Source organism: Stegostoma tigrinum, chromosome 7, assembly GCF_030684315.1.
Source record: "Stegostoma tigrinum isolate sSteTig4 chromosome 7, sSteTig4.hap1, whole genome shotgun sequence".
Lineage (NCBI taxonomy): Eukaryota > Metazoa > Chordata > Chondrichthyes > Orectolobiformes > Stegostomatidae > Stegostoma > Stegostoma tigrinum.
In genome coordinates, this window is record NC_081360.1 from 5,255,161 (window position 1) to 5,275,374 (window position 20,214).

General features: G+C 46.8%; 2 protein-coding genes across 3 annotated transcripts in view; both read left to right on the plus strand.

The window, feature by feature from the left end:
- ftcd (formimidoyltransferase cyclodeaminase) overlaps window positions 1-20,214 on the plus strand; it is a 104,537-nt gene that overhangs the window by 71,507 nt on the left and 12,816 nt on the right. For both annotated transcript variants that reach the window (XR_007247982.2, XR_007247983.2), the window contains exon 14: window positions 19,354-19,433. The gene's annotated coding sequence lies outside the window, so the exon portion shown is untranslated. The remainder of the gene's footprint in view (window positions 1-19,353; window positions 19,434-20,214) is intronic.
- rpe (ribulose-5-phosphate-3-epimerase) overlaps window positions 1,094-20,214 on the plus strand; it is a 35,951-nt gene continuing 16,830 nt past the window's right edge. Inside the window, exons 1-2 of the mRNA XM_048535093.2 lie at window positions 1,094-1,260; window positions 19,354-19,433. Coding sequence (XP_048391050.1) covers window positions 1,139-1,260; window positions 19,354-19,433 — 202 coding nt within the window. The 5' untranslated portion in view covers window positions 1,094-1,138. The remainder of the gene's footprint in view (window positions 1,261-19,353; window positions 19,434-20,214) is intronic.

The window sequence follows — 20,214 nt, forward strand, 5'->3', positions numbered from 1 at the left end:
TTTACTTAAGTTGCCTCCAGTATCTAGTTTGGCATCTCTTCCTTCAAAACCTCTCATCAAGAAAATACAGGACAAAATAACATTTTTAAAGTGACAGCATCATCAAATACATAAAGTAGTTAGTAAAGTGATTTAGTTGATAAATATGTATCAGAAGAACTGCAGATGCTGGAGAATCCGAGATAACAAGGTGTGGAGCTGGATGAACACAGCAGGCCAAGCAGCTTCTTAGGAGCAGGAAAGCTGATGTTTTGGGCCGAGACCCGTCATCAGAAATGAAAGGGTCTAGGCCTGAAACGTCAGCTTTCCTACTCCTAAGATGCTGCTTGGCCTGCTGTGTTCATCCAGATCCACATCTTGCATTAGCTGATAACTGATTCTTCCTCCTAAGATAGTAATATTTAAGTCACATAAACCTGTTGTAAAGGTATCATCATAGAAAAGAGGATAAGGAGAGAAAGTTTGCGTTCTCTCTGCATCTGCCTGGGCTTCCACCAGGTGCTCGGTTCCCTCCCACAAATGTGTGGTCCAGGTGGATTGGCCATGCTAGATTACCCATTGTGTACAGGGATGTGCAGTCTAGGTGGATTAGCCATGGGAAATGAAGGGTTACAGGGATAGATTAGGGGGTGAGTCTAGTTTGGATGTTCTTCAGAGGGATGGAGTACACTCGATTGGCCCCTATATGTTTCAATTTTTTTTTCAACTCTTTCTTCTAAACAGCAGTCAGTCGAGTACCAACCTATTTAATTTTCGTGGAGAGGGATGAAGAGTTATGACGGCGATGACGAGGGCAGGGGTGAGAAAGTATCGGATGAGTGCTTGTGGCATGAGGGTATGAGGAAAGTGGGAGTGGTGTGAGAGATACGTGAGAAGGTCAGGGGGGTTGAGGGTTAGGGTGAGTGGGGATGAGGGCGGCCGTGTGAAAGTGGGAGTGAACGTGAGGAAGTGGGGAGGGTGGGGGTGTCAGTAAAAGTACAGACTACGATCCTTGCTCCTTTAATACGGGGGCCACTGAGCACGCGTACTGACTCGCCAGGAAAGTCTGAAGCGGCAGAGGCGAGGCGCGGGGCGGACTGGGAAGAAGGTCAAGAGCTGCTGATTCCGGGTGCGGGGCAGTCTGGGGAGAAGGTCAGGAATGGCGGCCGGCTGCAGGATCGGGCCGTCGATTCTAAACAGCGACTTGTCCCGGCTCGGGGCTGAATGTCGCAGGATGATGGACTGCGGGGCTGACTACCTTCACCTGGATGTGATGGACGGGTAAGAATGGTGTGTAGGCTGTAAAGAGGAGGTTGTGGGTAGAGGGTAACGGGGAATTGCAGTGCACAGGAGAAGTCTGAGGAGGTACTGGGTTTCCTGCTGGTTATACTCTGAACGACTCCTTGCCGCTTGTGGGGGGAAAAAAAATCCCTTTCAATCCATGTTGTGTGCCTAATCAGATCTCGCAATTCGCGATTAATTACAGGACAGTAGCAAGTATTTTTAGTTTGTTGCCGGACTGACTGTAAACCAGCTCCCTGAATCCCACTCCCCTGCCTTTCCCCTTGCAAATGTCTTTTCTTTAAAGGCATGATGGAATGTGTCTTCGCCAGTTCCAAAGTTGGTAGTAATCAATGGGACTTTGTACCTTTTGTGGAGCCTGGGCTTGCGCAACGCTACCCTTTCCTCTCAAGTAGTGACTGCAGAATGTCCACATATCTGAGAGCGACAGTGAGGTAGGAGCTGGCTCTTTGGCTGAGGCGATTTTTCATCCAGATTTCTTCAACAGCAAAGGACAACTGACCTATGACTGGGGGAGCAGCTGGGAATACAAGTGGCTGAACAGGTTGGCAGGATTGGCATGAGGTGGTTTGGCCCTCAGGGTGTGGAGATAATCAAAGAGGCTGCAAAGGAGACACAGAAGTTTTAAACCTGTCCACAAGGGCAGCTAGGGACTGGCTAGCTAGCAGTGCCCATGTCCCAGGGATGAATAAGAGAAAGCAAAGCACCCCTCACCTCTCTGAGTCAGGGAAGGCCAAAATCTCTATTGCAAGTATGTGTGGAAACTCTGACTGTGTAAGCTCAGAAGCTACTATGTGGGGGAAATGTATTCATAGAATCATAGAATCCATATGGTGTGGAAGCAGGCCATTCGGCCCATTGAGTTCACACCAATCTTCTGAAGTCATCCCACCCAGACCCACCCAAGTACCCTATCCTATCCTTGTAACCCTGCATTTCCCATGCCAATCTATCTAACCTGCACATCTTTGAACTGAGAGAGGAAATTGGGAGCACTTGGAGGAAACCCACGCAGACATGGGGCGAACATACAAACTCAACACGGACGGTTGCCCAAGGGTGGAATTGAACCCAGGTCCCAGGTGTCTGGCGCTGTGAGGCAGCAGTGCTAGCCACTGACTGCTATGACACAACCACCGCCAAGGTGTCAGAACACTGCAAGTTTACAGTGTGGCAGGCTTCCCCAAGGTTCAAGAGACAAAAGATAACGCACATTTAACCAAGTGTGTTTCCCTCAACAAGGATATCACTCTGCATGTTCGTGGTCAGCAGGTTGTCATTATACAAGTGATCGTTGCAATGTTGTAACAGCATCTTGCTTTATCTTACTGCTGCTCGCCTTCCTCAAGAATGCCCACCAAAGCCCACATTTTGACCTCAACACTAGCACTTTGAAGAATCTCAAAATGGCCGTTGCCACCACAGCCTGTCCCCTATCATAGAACATAGAACAGTACAGCACAGAGCAGGCCCTTCAACCCACGATGTTGTGCCGACCATTGATCCTCATGTATGCACCCTCAAATTTCTGTGATGTAGTTGATGCGATTGTAATGAATAGGAATTAACAGCTCATTTTTCCAAGTACCAGGCATTTGGAGTTACCACAGGGATCAGTGCTTGGACTCTGGCTCATCACAACGTAATTAGTGGATAAGATTAGGGAACTAAATGTAACATCTTAGGTTTGCAGATGATAAAAATTGGGTGTGAGGTTGAAGACAGTAAAGAAGAAATGGAGAACACAGGGAGCTGGATGATCCGCTGTGGTTATATTGAATGGCAGAGCAGGCTCAAAGGGCCAAATGGATTACTTGTCCTGTTTTCTGCATTTTTATGAAAATTGTGGCAATTGTAAAATTTAAACTTTTACTGCTTCTAAGATGGCAACTAAATCTTCCCATTTCTTGAATATATTTTGGAAATGTAACTCTTGCATGTAAGCTCTGATCTCATCAGTCTTTTCTGGGTATACTTTGAATGATGGCTCTTCTTTTGTGTAGAAGTGACTATCAGTTATTTTGATTGTGATCGGATGTGTGTTATTTTGTGCTAATTTGCATACTTGGTGTTTAGGACAATGATTCTTTTGTGGTGTGCTGTGACTTTGTTTGATGGAGCAGTGATGATTGTTGAGGATATTGATGAAATCTTCTAATTCTGTTTCTTGAGTCCAATTCCCCATATTACACTGAATACATAAAGTACAGTTACTTTGTGACTGCTTTCCATAATAAAATAGTTAGCAGTGAGAAAGAGGCCCAGAGAAGCAAAAACATAGCTTCTGACATTCAAAAAGTAGCCTGTGAGAAAATTTCAAGAAGTATGTGCAAGAAAAGCTATTTTGACATAGGGCTGCATCCAGAAAAATGGAGCTGGTTGCATAATATGAATGACTAAGTAATGTGCAAATGCCTGACAAGGCCATGGTTGTAAAATGTATCATGCTGAAACCTGTCATTTAAATATGCTCTATAAGTAGAGGCATAAGTACAACAGTTGAGGTTTTGCTGATCCTCAGTAACACTGCTTAACCTTTGCATTCCAATTCTGGGCATCTGGAGGATGTGCAGAGGAGTCATAGGGGGTTCATAGATTCCCTGCAGTGTGGAAGCAGGCCATTCAGCCTATTGAGTCAACAATGACCCTATGAAGAGCATCCCACCCAGACCCACCTCCCTACACTATCCCTGTAATCACTTAGCATGCACACAGTCAGTAATTTAGCAAGGCCAATCCAGCTCACCAGTGCATCTTGGAACTATGGGAGGAAGCTGGAGCACCTGGAGGAAACCTACGCAGACACAAGATGCGATATCAACACAGTCACCTGAGGGTGGAATCGAGCCCAGGTCCCTGGCACTGTAAGGCAGTAGTGCTAACCCATCATCACTGGTGGGGTCTCGCAGGACTCTTCCATTCTCAGCATGACTCCATGGGTGGCTGTACAGATTGAAGCAGTTTCCAAAGACTGCTACAATTGGGCAGAAGGTTGTTGCGGAAAGGCGTGAGGCATTGATGTGGCAGCATGTGTGTGCTCCTTTCGCTGTTTTTACCTGGCTTCTATTTTTTTGCCAGCGGCACGTCTCAAGGTGCTCAACTCCTTCCCAGATGCTCTCCTCCACTTTGGATGGTTTTGGACCATTGATTGCCAGGTGTCTGCAGCAATGCTGCACTTTGCCAGTGAGACCTCGAGGGTTTGACTGAGGTGCTCTGTCCTCCTGGGGCTCGCCTGACATGTCAAAGCTGGGAGTAGAGCACCTATTTGGAGAGTCTTGTGTCAGCCATTTGGACAATGTGCCCAGCCCATCATAGCCGGCCAAGGGTGGTCAGTGCGTTGACCCTGGTATTGGTGCGTCTTTCTTCCCAACAGGGTCTTGCGCAGAGAACGTTGGTGCTTATTGCTCCAGCATTGTGAGGTGTCTACTGCAGATGGTCTACATGTCAAAGCCATTTAGGAGGATGGGAACCACCTCAGCTGTCTAAACCATGACCTGGGTGTCAGATCTCGTCGTTGTTGTTGTTGTCCTTGAACATCCTTTTCCTTGGGTGGCTAAAAGTTGCATTGGCATATTAGAAGGTAGTACTACTTTGGCTGACAGGACGCTCCCAAGGTATTAGCAGGGCTAACCACTGAGCCACCATGCTGCCCAATGTTCACAGGTGCTCCAGAGATTACACAAAAACAGATGTGGTTCTGGATGTAAGTTTGCTCGCTGAGCTGGAAGGTTAGTTTTCAGACGTTTCGTCACCATTCTAGGTAACCTCATCAGTGAGCCTCCGACGAAGCTGTGTCGGAGGCTCACTGATGTTACCTAGAATGGTGACAAAATGTCTGAAAACTAACCTTCCAGCTCAGCGAGCAAACTTACATCCAGAACCTCAACCTGAGCTACAAATCTTCTCAAAACTCACTAACAGATGGTGTCTTTAGAGCGAAGAAGTCTGAGAGATTTTGGAAAAGTATAAAACTGTTGTGTTAGAATAAATGCAATGTTTCCAATGACTGAAGAATTCACAGATTTCACACAATTTAAGTTGATTGACAAAATTGCTGTGATACAAAATCAGAAGTTGCTGGGAAAGCTCAGCAGGTCTAGCAGCATCTGGAGAAAAAAAATCAGAGTTAACATTTTGGGACTGGTGACCCTCAGAACTGATGGTAGCTGGGTTTATATTGCAGAAAATAGGGACGGGGATGGGGTAAGGAGTAATTGATAGGATAGAGAGAGAGAAGCAGTTGGATAGACAAAAGAGTTGATAATGATCTGACTCAGAGGGTGAATAGTTGTAATGGGAACTGTTAGTGACTAGCAATAGGTAGTGTGTAATGGCAAGCTATATGATAACAAGGCCTGGTATGTGGGCAAGGGGTCTAAGACACAGGAGAGTTTAGGCCCAAAATTATTGAACTTGGTGTTGAGTCCAGAGGGCTGCAGGGCCCTCAAGTGGGAAAATGAAGTGTAGTTCTTCCAACTTGTGCTGAACTTTGCTGGAACACTGCAGCGAGCCAGGGACAGAGATGTTGTCCAGGGAATAGGGTGGTGTGTTAAAATGGCAGGCAATAAGTAGCTCAAGGTCTTTTTTGCGAGCAGAATGTATATGTTCTGTGAAGTGATCATCCAGCTACCATCATTCTGAAGAAGGGTCACTGGACCTGAAAAGTCAACTCTGATTTCTCCTTCATAGATGGTGCCAGACCTGCTGAGCTTTCCCATCAACATCAGTTTTTGTTCCTGATTTATAGCATCCATAGTTCTCTTGGTTTTTATTTCGTGCTGTGGTACCACTTAACTGGATGTCAATCAATGGCCTCTTCGTGCTGCACAATTTTATAGGATTCAGAGTGCATTGTGAAGGCACTTAATAGAGCCTGAGAAGGTTTAGAAGTACGTTGGAGATGGGTTAAAAGTAAGGATGCCTGAAACAGGAAATTCTGTAGAGCCTACGAATTATATCCCCCGGCCCTGGGGTGGCATCGTGGCTCAGTGGTTAGCACTGTTGTCACACAGCTCCAGAGACCAGGTTTGATTCCGGCCTCCGGCGACTGCCTGTGTGGGGTTTGCATGTTTTCCTCACACTAGTCACCTTAAATCTGTGTGCTTTGCATCTGTATCCTCCCACCAATGGTAACAGGTCCCCTTATCTTGCATTTCTCTGGATCCCTTTATGATTTTGAGTATCTTAATCATTCCCCATTGTCTTCTGCTGTCCTAGGTAAACAGCCTTCACTTCTCCAATCCATCCACCTAATTGATGTTCCTCATCTTTGGAGCCATTCTTGTGAATCTTTTCTGCGTTCTTTCTAATACCCTCACATCTGTCCTAAACTATGATGTCCCCAATAGTAGATTAAAGCATTTTACCAGACTATTGAAGTCAAACTGACTGGCCTATTGATTGTTGTTTCTCACTCTCATCTCTTGAATGGCAGGATTATATTTGTATAACTTGTATTTATATTCAGTGGGGTCTGTTCCAGACCCCAGAAAAGTTTGTAAAATTTAAAAATCAATGTTTTCTTACCTTCGTTGAACCTAAGACCAGGAGAAAGCTATTTGGCTCTCAAAGCCTGTGTTGCTGCTCAGCATGATCATAGCTGATCCTGTATCTCAGTAGCATGTTTCTGCTTTCTCCCCTTGATGCCTTTTAATATCTGAAAGAAATTATCAGTCTTATTCTTGAACTTACTCAGTAATTTAAGTAGACTCCGCAGCATTCTGCCAGACTAACTACTGTGGGTTGATCACACTCTGTAGGAAGAAATGTTTCCATATCTTAATCCTAAATGGCCTACCCCATAGCCTGAGACTGTGCTCTGGTTCTAGACTCCACATTCAGGTGAACAATCCACCCTGCTTGACATCTAGCCCTATTAGAATCCGACCCCACCACCCAAGACATTTTTTCATCCCCACCCCTGTCTGCTTTCCAGAGAGACCACTCTCTCCATGACTATAAAATGTGAGGCTGGATGAACACAGCAGGCCAAGCAGCATCTCAGGAGCACAAAAGCTGACGTTTCGGGCCTAGACCCTTCATCAGAGAGGGGGATGGGGAGAGGGAACTGGAAAAAATAGGGAGAGAGGGGGAGGTGGACCAAAGATGGAGAGTAAAGAAGATAGGTGGAGAGAGTATAGGTGGGGAGGTAGGGAGGGGATAGGTCAGTCCAGGGAAGAGGGACAGGTCAAGGAGGTGGGATGAGGTTAGTAGGTAGCTGGGGGTGCGGCTTGGGGTGGGAGGAAGGGATGGGTGAGAGGAAGAACCGGTTAGGGAGGCAGAGACAGGTTGGACTGGTTTTGGGATGCAGTGGGTGGGGGGGGGGGGGAAGAGCTGGGCTGGTTGTGTGGTGCAGTGGGGGGAGGGGACGAACTGGGCTGGTTTAGGGATGCAGTAGGGGAAGGGGAGATTTTGAAACTAGTGAAGTCCACATTGATACCATATGGCTGCAGGGTTCCCAGGCGGAATATGAGTTGCTGTTCCTGCAACCTTCGGGTGGCATCATTGTGGCAGTGCAGGAGGCCCACGATGGACATGTCATCTAGAGAATGGGAGGGGGAGTGGAAATGGTTTGCGATTGGGAGGTGCAGTTGTTTGTTGCGAACTGAGCGGAGGTGTTCTGCAAAGCGGTCCCCAAGCCTTTCTTGGTTTCCCCAATGTAGAGGAAGCCGCACCAGGTACAGTGGATGCAGTATACCACATTGGCAGATGTGCAGGTGAACCTCTGCTTAATGTGGAATGTCATCGTGGGGCGAGGGAGGAGGCGTGGGGACAAGTGTAGCATTTCCTGCGGTTGCAGGGGAAGGTGCCGGGTGTGGTGGGGTTGGAGGGCAGTGTGGAGCGAACAAGGGAGTCACGGAGAGAGTGGTCTCTCCGGAAAGCAGACAGGGGAGGGGATGGAAAAATGTCTTGGGTGGTGGGGTCGGATTGTAAATGGCAGAAGTGTCGGAGGATGATGCGTTGTATCCGGAGGTTGGTAGGGTGGTGTGTGAGAATGAGGGGGATCTTCTTAGGGCGGTTGTGGCGGGGGCGGGGTGTGAGGGATGTGTTGCGGGAAATACGGGAGACGCGGTCAAGGGCGTTCTCGATCACTGTGGGGGGGAAAGTTGCGGTCCTTAAAGAACTTGGACATCTGGGATGTGCGGGAGTGGAATGTCTTATCGTGGGAGCAGATGCGGCGGAGGCGGAGGAATTGGGAATAGGGGATGGAATTTTTGCAGGAGGGTGGGTGGGAGGAGGTGTATTCTAGGTAGCTGTGGGAGTTGGTGGGCTTGAAATGGATATCAGTTACAAGCTGGTTGCCTGAGATGGAGACTGAGAGGTCCAGGAAGGTGAGGGATGTGCTGGAGATGGCCCAGGTGAACTGAAGGTGGGGTGGAAGGTGTTGGTGAAGTGAATGAACTGTTTGAGCTCCTCTGGGGAGCAAGAGGCGGCGCCGATACAGTCATCAATGTACCGGAGGAAGAGGTGGGGTTTGGGGCCTGTGTAGGTGCGGAAGAGGGACTGTTCCACGTAACCTACAAAGAGGCAGGCATAGCTGGGGCCCATGCGGGTGCCCATGGCCACCCCCTTAGTCTGTAGGAAGTGGGAGGAGTCAAAAGAGAAGTTGTTGAGTGTGAGGACGAGTTCAGCTAGGCGGATGAGAGTGTCGGTGGAGGGTGACTGGTCGGGCCTGCGGGACAGGAAGAAGCGGAGAGTCTTGAGGCCATCTCCATGCGGAATGCAGGTGTACAGGGACTGGACGTCCATGGTGAAGATGAGGTGTTGGGGGCCAGGGAATTGGAAGTCCTGGAGGAGGTGGAGGGCGTGGGTGGTGTCACGGACGTAGGTGGGGAGTTCCTGGACCAAAGGGGAGAAAATGGAGTCCAGATAGGTGGAGATGAGTTCGGTGGGGCAGGAGCAGGCTGAGACGATGGGTCGACCAGGGCAGGCAGGTTTGTGGATTTTGGGAAGGAGATAGAAACGGGCCGTGCGGGGTTGGGGAACAATGAGGTTGGAGGCTGTGGGTGGGAGGTCCCCTGAGGTGATGAGGTCGTGAATGGTGTTGGAGATGATGGTTTGGTGCTCGGGTGTGGGGTCATGATCGAGGAGGCGGTGGGAGGTGGTGTCGGAGAGTTGGCGTCTGGCCTCGGCGATGTAGAGGTCAGTGCGCCATACTACTACTGCGCCACCCTTGTCTGCGGGTTTGATGGTGAGGTTGGGGTTGGAGCGGAGGGCTGCCCGTTCTGCGGGGGAGAGGTTGGAGTGGGTGAGAGGGGTGGAGAGGTTGAGGTGGTTAATGTCTCGACGGCAGTTGGAGATGAAGAGGTTGAGGGAGGGTAGGAGGCCTGGGGGTGGTGTCCAGGAGGAGGACTTGTGTTGGAAGTGGGTGAAGGGGTCAGTGGAAGGAGGGTTAGGTTCCCGGTTGAAGAAGTAGGTATGGAGGCGAAGACGGCGGAAAAACTGCTCTATGTCCCACCGTGACTGGTATTCGTTGATGTGTGGTTGTAGGGGGACAAAGGTGAGCCCCTTGCTAAGGACTGACCGTTCGTCCTCAGTCAGTGGGAGGTCTGGGGGGATGGTGAAGATGCGGCAGGGCTCAGTGTGGCTGTCTGCTCTGGGGTTGCTGGCTGTGGAGGTTGTGGGCGGAGCGATGAGGCCGCCGGCCGTGGGCGGGGTGCCGCCGTGGGCGGGGTGCCGCCGCGGGCTGCCGGGCGGGGTGCCGCCGCGGGCCGCCGGGCGGGGTGCCGCCGCGGGCCGCCGGAGGATCGGGGTGGGCGGCAGCAGCTGCGGTGAGGGTGGTGTGTGGGGTGTTGTACCTGGATGTGGAGGTGGTGACTGCAGCAGCGGTTTTGGCAGTTCTGTGGCCGGCGGAGGCGGATGTGACGTCATCGGTAGGGTCTCCTGCCGTGTCCTCATGGTCAATGGCGGCGAGTGCATGGTGGGGGAGGGGTAGGGACAGACTCGGGATTTGGGAGGCGCAGGAATCCTCTTGTGGGTGGCAGGGGCCCGTGAGTTGGTTGTACTTACGATTTTTGGTGTCCAGTATAGCTGAGTGGAACTGGGTGTTCAGTCTGTGGATCCTGCGGAGGATGAAAAACAGCAGAGGTCCTTTGCAGGTCTGGGAGAGGGAGGCTCTGAGCTGGGGCAGGCTGGATTGCAGTGCCTGGAGGTGCCGGCGCATGGCTGCAAGTGTCTGTTTCAGGACTCGCAGGGAGAAACGCTTCTGAAGGGTCTGAATATTCTGGGTGTATAGGTGGTCACGGTTGGGGCCAAATTGGGAAGGCTGAAATGTGGACTGTAGTCCCTTGGGGATGATCTGGTTCCGTAGGCAGGTGCTGAGGAAGGTGATGTGGCTGTGGTACCTGGTTTGCTTCAGGACATGGTCGAGCAGTTTCAAGGCCGAAGAGATTACAAGAGAGTTGCAATGGGAGAGAGATTCCCTGAGGTTGGTCCGGAGGGAGGAGGGTAACTTCTTCAGGTTAGGCATCCCTGGAAGAGGCTTCGCAGTGAGGTTAAAATAGTATCAGAGATAATGGGAACTGCAGATGCTGGAGAATTCCAAGATAATAAAATGTGAGGCTGGATGAACACAGCAGGCCAAGCAGCATCTCAGGAGCACAAAAGCTGACGTTTCGGGCCTAGACCCTTCATCAGAGAGGGGGATGGGGAGAGGGAACTGGAATAAATAGGGAGAGAGGGGGAGGCGGACCGAAGATGGAGAGTAAAGAAGATAGGTGGAGAGAGTATAGGTGGGGAGGTAGGGAGGGGATAGGTCAGTCCAGGGAAGACGGACAGGTCAAGGAGGTGGGATGAGGTTAGTAGGTAGATGGGGGTGCGGCTTGGGGTGGGAGGAAGGGATGGGTGAGAGGAAGAACCGGTTAGGGAGGCAGAGACAGGTTGGACTGGTTTTGGGATGCAGTGGGTGGGGGGAGAAGAGCTGGGCTGGTTGTGTGGTGCAGTGGGGGGAGGGGACGAACTGGGCTGGTTTAGGGATGCAGTAGGGGAAGGGGAGATTTTGAAACTGGTGAAGTCCACATTGATACCATTAGGCTGCAGGGTTCCCAGGCGGAATATGAGTTGCTGTTCCTGCAACCTTCGGGTGGCATCATTGTGGCAGTGCAAGAGGCCCATGATGGACATGTCATCTAGAGAATGGGAGGGGGAGTGGAAATGGTTTGCGACTGGGAGGTGCAGTTGTTTGTTGCGAACTGAGCGGAGGTGTTCTGCAAAGCGGTCCCCAAGCCTCCGCTTGGTTTGCCCAATGTAGAGGAAGCCGCACCGGGTACAGTGGATGCAGTATACCACACTGGCAGATGTGCAGGTGAACCTCTGCTTAATGTGGAATGTCATCGTGGGGCCTGGGGAAACCAAGCGGAGGCTTGGAGACCGCTTTGCAGAACACCTCCGCTCAGTTCGCAACAAACAACTGCACCTCCCAGTCGCAAACCATTTCCACTCCCCCTCCCATTCTCTAGATGACATGTCCATCGTGGGCTTCCTGCACTGCCACAATGATGCCACCCGAAGGTTGCAGGAACAGCAACTCATATTCCGCCTGGGAACCCTGCAGCCATATGGTATCAATGTGGACTTCACCAGTTTCGAAATCTCCCCTTCCCCTACTGCATCCCTAAACCAGCCCAGTTCGTCCCCTCCCTCCACTGCACCACACAACCAGCCCAGCTCTTCCCCCCCCACCCACTGCATCCCAAAACCAGTCCAACCTGTCTCTGCCTCCCTAACCTGTTCTTTCTCTCGCCCATCCCTTCCTCCCACCCCAAGCCGCACCCCCATCTACCTACTAACCTCATCCCACCTCCTTGACCTGTCCGTCTTCCCTGGACTGACCTATCCCCTCCCTACCACCCCACCTATACTCTCTCCACCTATCTTCTTTACTCTCCATCTTCGGTCCGCCTCCCCCTCTCTCCCTATTTATTCCAGTTCCCTCTCCCCATCCCCCTCTCTGATGAAGGGTCTAGGCCCGAAACGTCAGCTTTTGTGCTCCTGAGATGCTGCTTGGCCTGCTGTGTTCATCCAGCCTCACAATTTATTATCTTGGATTCTCCAGCATCTGCAGTTCCCATTATCTCTGATCCCTATTAGAATTTTGTATGTTTCAGACCAATCCACTCCTTCTAAACTGTAATAAATAAAGGCCTAATCAAACCAATCCCTCTAATGGGAACAGTTCTGCAATCCTCAAAAGTGAATTTTTGCTGCAGTCCCTCTCTGCCAGGTATATCCTCTCCTCGGTAGGGACGTCAAAACTACATGCAATATCCCAGGTATTGGTCCAGTAAGGCTCTGTATAACTGCACCATGACATTTCCGTACTGGAACTCAGATCCTTGCACAGTGAAGATCAATACACCATGCCTTCTGATTTGCTTGCTGCATCTGCCTATCCACAATCATCAATTAGCGAATAAGGGCATTCGGATCTCTTTGTACATACACACCATCCTAGATATCACCATTTAAATAATATTCAATCTTTCTGTTTTCTCACTATCATATTTATCCATGCAATACTGTATCTGCCATGTGGTTATTCATTTACTTGACTGTCTGGATCATCTTGAAGCCGCCTTGTATCTCAATCTTTCCCAGTTCTGTCATTAGCAAACTTGGAAATGTTGCATTTGGTCCTTCAACCAGATTTATTTATTTACTAATTTAGTATAAGAAGTGAATAGCTGGGGCCTAAGCACTGATTGTTATGCTACGCCAGTAGTCTCTGCCTGGCACCTTGCAAAAGATCTATTTATTTCCACTTTCTGTTTCTAATCAGTCAATCAATTTTCAATCCATTGCCTCCAGCCCCATATGCATTAATTGTGACCACCACTATTTCTCCCCTATCTACTCTAATAGTTACATCCTCAAAAGAGCTGAATTCTAGAGGTTAGGTGAGAGTGACAGCACTTGACATCCTAGTGCCTCACTGAGTTAAATGTGGCCTTGGGATCCTGTCAGTACTGCAGCCAATAAGAATCATAGGCAAACTCAACTGTCTGGAGTCATATCTTGCGTATGGGTTGTGGTCATTTGAGGTTAGTCATCTGAGCTCTAAGACATCTTTTCAGGATTTCCTCAGGGTAGTGTCATAGGCCAGGCCGTTTTCAGCTGCTTCAGCAATGACTTTCCCTCCATCCAAAGGTCAGTAGTGCAAATTTTCACCAACAATTGTGCAAGGTTTGCTGCTATTTCTCAGATACTGTAGCAGTCCATGTTCAAATGCAACAAGACTTGGACAACATCCAGGCTTGGGCTGACAAGTGGCAAGTAACATTCACGCTACACAAATGCCAGGCTATGACAATCTCCAATAAGAGACAACTAACCACTGACCCTTGGCATTCGATGTTTTTATGATCACTGAATCTACCACTGTCAACATCCTTGGGGTTACCAATCATCAGAAACTCAACTGGGCTTGCCATAGAAGTACAGTGGCTACAGAAGCATGTCAGAGGCTTGGATACTGTGGTGAATAACTTACCTACAAGACATAGGATGGAATACTCTCTGCTTGCAGTGGATGGTTGCAGCTCCAATCTCTGTAGATTAAAGTCACCAGTGATTACAGTTGTACCCTTATTGCTTGTGTCTCTAATCTCCTGTTTAATGCCTTCCCTTGTGTCTCAGCTGCTATTTGGGGTTCTATAGACAATCCCCAACAATGTTTTCTGCTCCTTGGTGTTTCTTATTTCCAACCATACAGATTGCATGTTTTGATTCCTAAACAGTGATCCAGCACAATGTCTCCTCTTTCTGCACCTCTCTGCTATTTCCTCGAGAGACCCTGAGTGAGCTACCTCCTTGCCAATTCTTATCTATGGGCTGGTCCTCCCAATAGCTCATCTGATTTCACATCTGACACCCAGCCCTACCGGTCACCAGCTATACTGTCTCTAAATGAACAGACTATTTACCTGGTGCCTGCTATGAATTGAGCAGAAATTCACTCGAACTAAATACTGGGAAGAATGAAACCACTATCTTAAATCCCTCCCACAAGCTCAGGTTGTCAGCCACTAACTCTATCCTCTGAATTGTGAGAGTCTGAACCAGGCTGCACGTAACCTGATTGTTTAGTCCAAATACGAATTTGTAGCCATCATTAACAGCACCCTTGTTCCATTACCTGCCTCTGCACTCCATCTGCTTCTGAAACTTTTGAGTTCACATTTGTTTCCTCAAGGCTATTGCACTCTGCTCCTTGGCCTCTCACGTGCATGTTCTCTTATGAACGTAACTTCTGACTATATTCAGACGCACCAAGTCCTGTTCACCTTTCAATCCTGTACTCTTGATGGCTTAGGCTCCCAGTTTAGTTCTGCCTTGATTGTAAACTTGTTGTTTCTTTGAATTTTAAATCCCTCAATGCTGTTTTTTTTCTGCAATTGGAAGCGACCAAAATCATCATCTCCAATCTAGTCCTCTTGTGCATTCCCATCATATATCGCTGCAACATTGTCTTCAGCTACAAACTGTTTGTTTAAGGATAAGATAATTTGCCTGAATGTATCTTGATTTGTCTAGTTTTACTTGCTGACGTGAAGTATGAGCTTTGGATAAATTCACATTGAAGTGCTCTGGGTGCATGTAGCTGTGAAAAATTTGTGTTTTTCTACCTTCTATCTCATTGTTTCAGTAATCAATGATTTTACTGATTTCAGCAGATAGGAGGAGCATGTGGGAATAATTATTCATTCAGTACATGAATTATCTTGTACTCATTCTCTGCTATAGAACCACTAAGCTAGGGTGTTACCATCTTCCACCCACTTCCTTAGTCCACCACTTCATAACACTTCTTCCTGTGAAATTTTCAGAACTTAATTTCCATCTGATCCACTTTGTAGCATATTTAATCTGTATTTTGGAAATCAGGTATTATTCTCATTCAGCATGTTTCTTTAAAAGGTTTCCACTTGTTCATGATTGCAATTAGTTTTCTAAGTCTTTTAGTACTTTGCAGCCACAGTGCCGTGTATACAAAATCCTGGGAACTGAGCAACAGTTCTTATCTGCAAATTATTACAGAATTCTAAGCCCACTTGTAGCTACTAAGATTGTTGAACATTAACTTTGGAGAATGACTGCAGTGATCAACTGTTCACGGGCATTGTGACATTCTTCATTTGTATCATGTCCACTTTTTGACATTACAAAGTATCTCTGCACAGTAATACACCAATATGGTATCCCATTGTTACACAGTGACAGACCTGTCATTACCAGTACTGTAACCCACTGTTATACAGAGACATCTGTCAGAAAGCAGTAGTGTACCTCACTGATATACAGTGACAGACCTACCCACACCACTGTACTGAAGTGTTGCACAGTGACACAAGCTAGTGCCCCAGTGTTGCATAGTGACAGACTTGTTGCCAATTGCAGCCTGGAGCCAGGTGGAAGGACAGTTGTATGAGTTGTTGGTGAGGCCACACTTGGAGTATTTTGTACAGTTTTGGTCACTCTGTTGTAGGAAAGACATAGTTAAACTAGAAAGTGTGAAAAGAATATTTACAAGGATGTTGCCAGGACTAGTTGGCCTGACTTAAAGGGAGAGGTTGGTCAGGATTGGACTTTATTCCTTGGAATGTCAGAGAATGAGGGGTGACCATATTGAGGTGCATAAAATCATGAGTGGAATAGATAGGATGAATGTATTTCATCATTTTCCTGGGGATGGGGAATTGAAAACTAGCAGTTTAAGATGAGAGGGGGTACATTTAAGAACAACCTGAAGGGCAATATCTTCATGCACAGAGTAGTGCATATATGGAATAGGCTGCCAGAGAGTGTTTGAGGCAGGTACAATAGCAACATTTAAAAAACATGTGGATAGGTCCATGGATATCACCCTCAGTGAAACAGTAAGTCAGTGGATCTGAGCTCTCTCAATTACTGGGTTCATTCTTTTGAAGCTCTGACAAAGGGATGAAACCTGATGAAAAGGAACCTGCTAATAAAATGCTACAGTATCCTGGAGTCAAAAACAAAATCCCACCAAACCTGGGAGACTGGATGACAGCACTTTATCTCCACCTGCAGGTTATTAATGTATTACTGTTTAGATTCAGCACTTTAATTTTCAAATTTTCATCCCCATCGTCAGAAGTAAAGGTGCAGTTCAGAAAGGTTCTTTGACGGATGAGAACGAACACCAGCCAGCACTTGCCTTAAAATCCAAATTATCTGTGAAGAACTAGGGTCGACCTTTACACGAGATATATGGAAAATTCAAGATTTTTTTGGCCCAAAAATAGGGGTTGACTTTTACATGAGATCAACTTTTACTCTAGTATATATGGTATATGATTTGGACTTTGGGCTAAGGAGTGGAGTTATGGAATTTTTTGGCTGAAAGAAACTAGATGATTGATCATCAGCATGAAAACAGCACAGTTCAGAAAGACACTGAAAGCTCAGTGGGCAGATACATGTCAGATGGCAGTGTTATGCAAATAGTATGATTTGTTTGATTTTGTTGTCACAAATTTTACAGTGAGATGTTTAATAAAATACCATGAAAAGCTTTCATTCATCACCATGATTAGGTGCCATTTTGAATATTTAAAGAAATATGAAAAGAAATGGCTTAAAATGAAGTCTGTCTACATTCCACTGCCTCCTACACAAGTCATCAATCCGCTCAGAACCACCGTTGTTGCCGCTGCCAGCATCAGACCCAATCGGTTGCTGATCCTCAGGTGCCACCTTTCACTGCTGAGCCTGCCTCACCGACATCGCCTCTGCCAGTGTAGCAGCCACCAATTCCGGGTCCTATGCTCACCTCCCAAAAGTGAAGCTGTCTGAGGTCTTCAGACATCCAGAGGTACAAAAGGTAGTAAGAGAGGGAAGAAAAACAATAAAGAGAAGTGGAGCAGATGACCCGAGGATCGGGAGCCCTACTCCGCCATCTTGGACACTTCCTAAATTGGAGGAATAAAGCAGAAACATTTGGATCCTGTGGAGTGAAAATTTTAATTCTTTTCCAGGTAAAGTTGATGAGGTGGTTTGGAATACTGATATCACAGACATAACAAAGAGATGAATTGAACTTTTGAACGATAGATTTCTTCTATATGAAATAGAGGTTGTTTGGTTTTTTTCTTTTCTAATATTTTATTTGATAAAATAGGAAGTGGTGTCTTTCCCAAAAAAAGCCATTTGTGAAGTCCAATTTAAAATTGGCCAAGCCAAATTACTTAGGGTTAAAGCAAAATCTGTCAATGCATTCAAAACACAGGGAATTAGACTGCAATGTGCATTCTCTCTGACATCCAAAAATATATTTAAAAGCAATCCAAACAGGCCATAAGTTTCAGTCATATAACTGGGGCGGCTACCAAGGTGGGTTTTGATATCCTGGTCAGATCTTACTGTTTTTGCAGCACATACCTGGATTTATTAGCACCAGTTTGTGCAGTGTTTCACTGGTTTCCTTTGTTCATAACTGGCTGAAGTAGGTATAATGTCAATATTCGGAGAGGGTTCAGAGGCGGTTTACCAGGATGCTGCCTGGAGTGGAGCGCTTATCTTATGAAGAGAGGTTGACTGAGTTCAGACTTTTTTTCATTGGAGAAAAGGAGGAGGAGAGGGGACCTAATTGAGGTATACAAGATAATGAGAGGCATAGATGGAGTTGATAGCCAGAGACTATTTCCCAGGGCAGAAATGGCTAGCACGAGGGGTCATAGTTTTAAGCTGGTTGGTGGAAAGTATAGAGGGGATGTCAGAGGCAGGTTCTTTACGCAGAGAGTTGTGAGAGCATGGAATGCGTTGCCAGCAGCAGTTGTGGAAGCAAGGTCATTGGGGTCATTTAAGAGACTGCTGGACATGCATATGGTCACAGAAATTTGAGGGTGCATACATGAGGATCAATGGTCGGCACAACATCGTGGGCTGAAGGGCCTGTTCTGTGCTGTACTGTTCTATGTTCTATGTTCTATTCCTTTGTGTCACGTAGATTGGAAGTTGTTACAAATGGGGGGTGAGCCATTTCCAGAGATGATGATTTTTGATTTGATTTGAATTACAGGAAGTTTCTAGAGCACCCAACATGCCCATTATTGGCTGGGCTGTTTTAATGCGTTTTTCGAATAGTTGCTAAATGTATATGTGTATATTAAAGTTCTTTTGTAATCTATTCACAACGCTGCCATATGGAACATTAAAAACAAATTCAGGGAATCATACTTGACCTTTACAAAACACCTGTTTGATCTCAACTGGATTTTTCAATAAGTTTTATTTATGGGTGGTATGGCTCAGTGGTTAGCACTGCTGCCTCACAGCACCAGGGACCCAGGTTTGATTTCACCCTTGGATGACTGTCTGTGTGCAGTTTACACATTCTTCCCTTGTCTGTGTGAGTTTCCTCCTACAGTCCAAAGATGTACTGGTTAGGTGGATTGGCCATGCTAATCTGCCTGTAGTGTTCAGTAGATTTAAGTGAGTTATAGGGGGATGGGTCTGGGTGGGAGGCTCTGAGGGTCTGTGTGGACTTGTTGGGCCAAAGGGCCTGTTTCCAAACTGCCGGGATTCTTTTCTTTAAAAAAAAGTCTTGGCTTCACACTTTCGGGAGGATATCAGGCTTTGGAGAGGATTTACTAGAATTGTACCAGAAATCAGGTACTTTTTTTTATATGGAGAGAGTGGGGATGCCAGGATTGCAGAGAAGAGGAAGAAGTGGGATTTAATCAAGGTGTTCAAAATTAGTTGCACCTTTGTTAGAGTGTAGTGAAAAACTGTTTGCTCTGACAAACAAGTTGTTAGCAGGGACCACTAATTTAAAATTATTGGGAAATTATCAGACTGAGGGTTGGTAGCCTTTAGGACATAATACCTGTAAGAATAGTGTTGAGTGTAAATTCCAAATTTTCGCAAGAAATTAGGCATCTACTGGAGAAATCTTTTGCAGGGTTGTGAGGAGGAAATTGGACAGTTTTTGCGAAGAATCAGTGCTGACATGACTGGGTAAATGGTATCTTGCTGTGCTGGTGACATTGCTATTTTGTGAAACACCTTGCTTCGAACTTGCTTTAAAAACTTGTGTCCTCTGTCTTGCAGACATTTTGTGCCTAATATCACGTTTGGTCATCCTGTGGTAGAATGTCTTCGGAAAGAACTCGGACAAGAACCCTTCTTTGGTAAGACTTTTGAGTAGCATTCCCCTTTTCAGTGTGGTGTTGTCAGTGATGTTCTGGAAATTGTAGCATAAAGAAATGTTTGCATTGGATTGAGGCCAGTTATTGTCAGCAACTGATAATGTAGCCTCCCTGCAATTAACCACTTTTCTTCTTTGAAATTAATGGGATGGTTTCCAGGTGCAAGGTCCTGAGCATTCAGTACTTAAACAGGAATGATGAAGGACATGTTTAGTTGGACACTGAGCTGTTGATTGATAGCACTAAATTACCTCCTGTGGTCAGGAGGTTGCCGGGAGCCAGGTTTTCTTTGTCTGCTCGGAATATTTTCATGCTCGCTGCCTGACTACCCCACAGCCAGAGGCAGTTGATTCTAATTCTGGTATAAACTCACTATTAAGAACCTTGGAAATGCAATCATAAAGCCTTTTAACTGCTGCAGTAATACTGAGTTGTTAGCTCAGATGCATACTTGTATACTCAGTGACAGCATCAAAAAATAAATCATAACTTTTGTAATTTTGAAATTCAAAGTGAAAAATGACTGAAACAAATAGTGTCCTCTAAACGAGTGGTAAGTAGTGAGAGTAACTGAGACAAATACCATCTTTTTCATGAGACTTATTCACACTTTGCAACAGTGTTTAACTGAGATAAATGCTGACCTAAGTGACAGTGACAGAGTAACTGAGATACTAGTCAAGAGTTGGAATAATAGGGAGAAAAATGTGGTCTCTTTGTGAGAGTAATCAAGATGCATACTGTCTGCAAATGGGAGCGATGG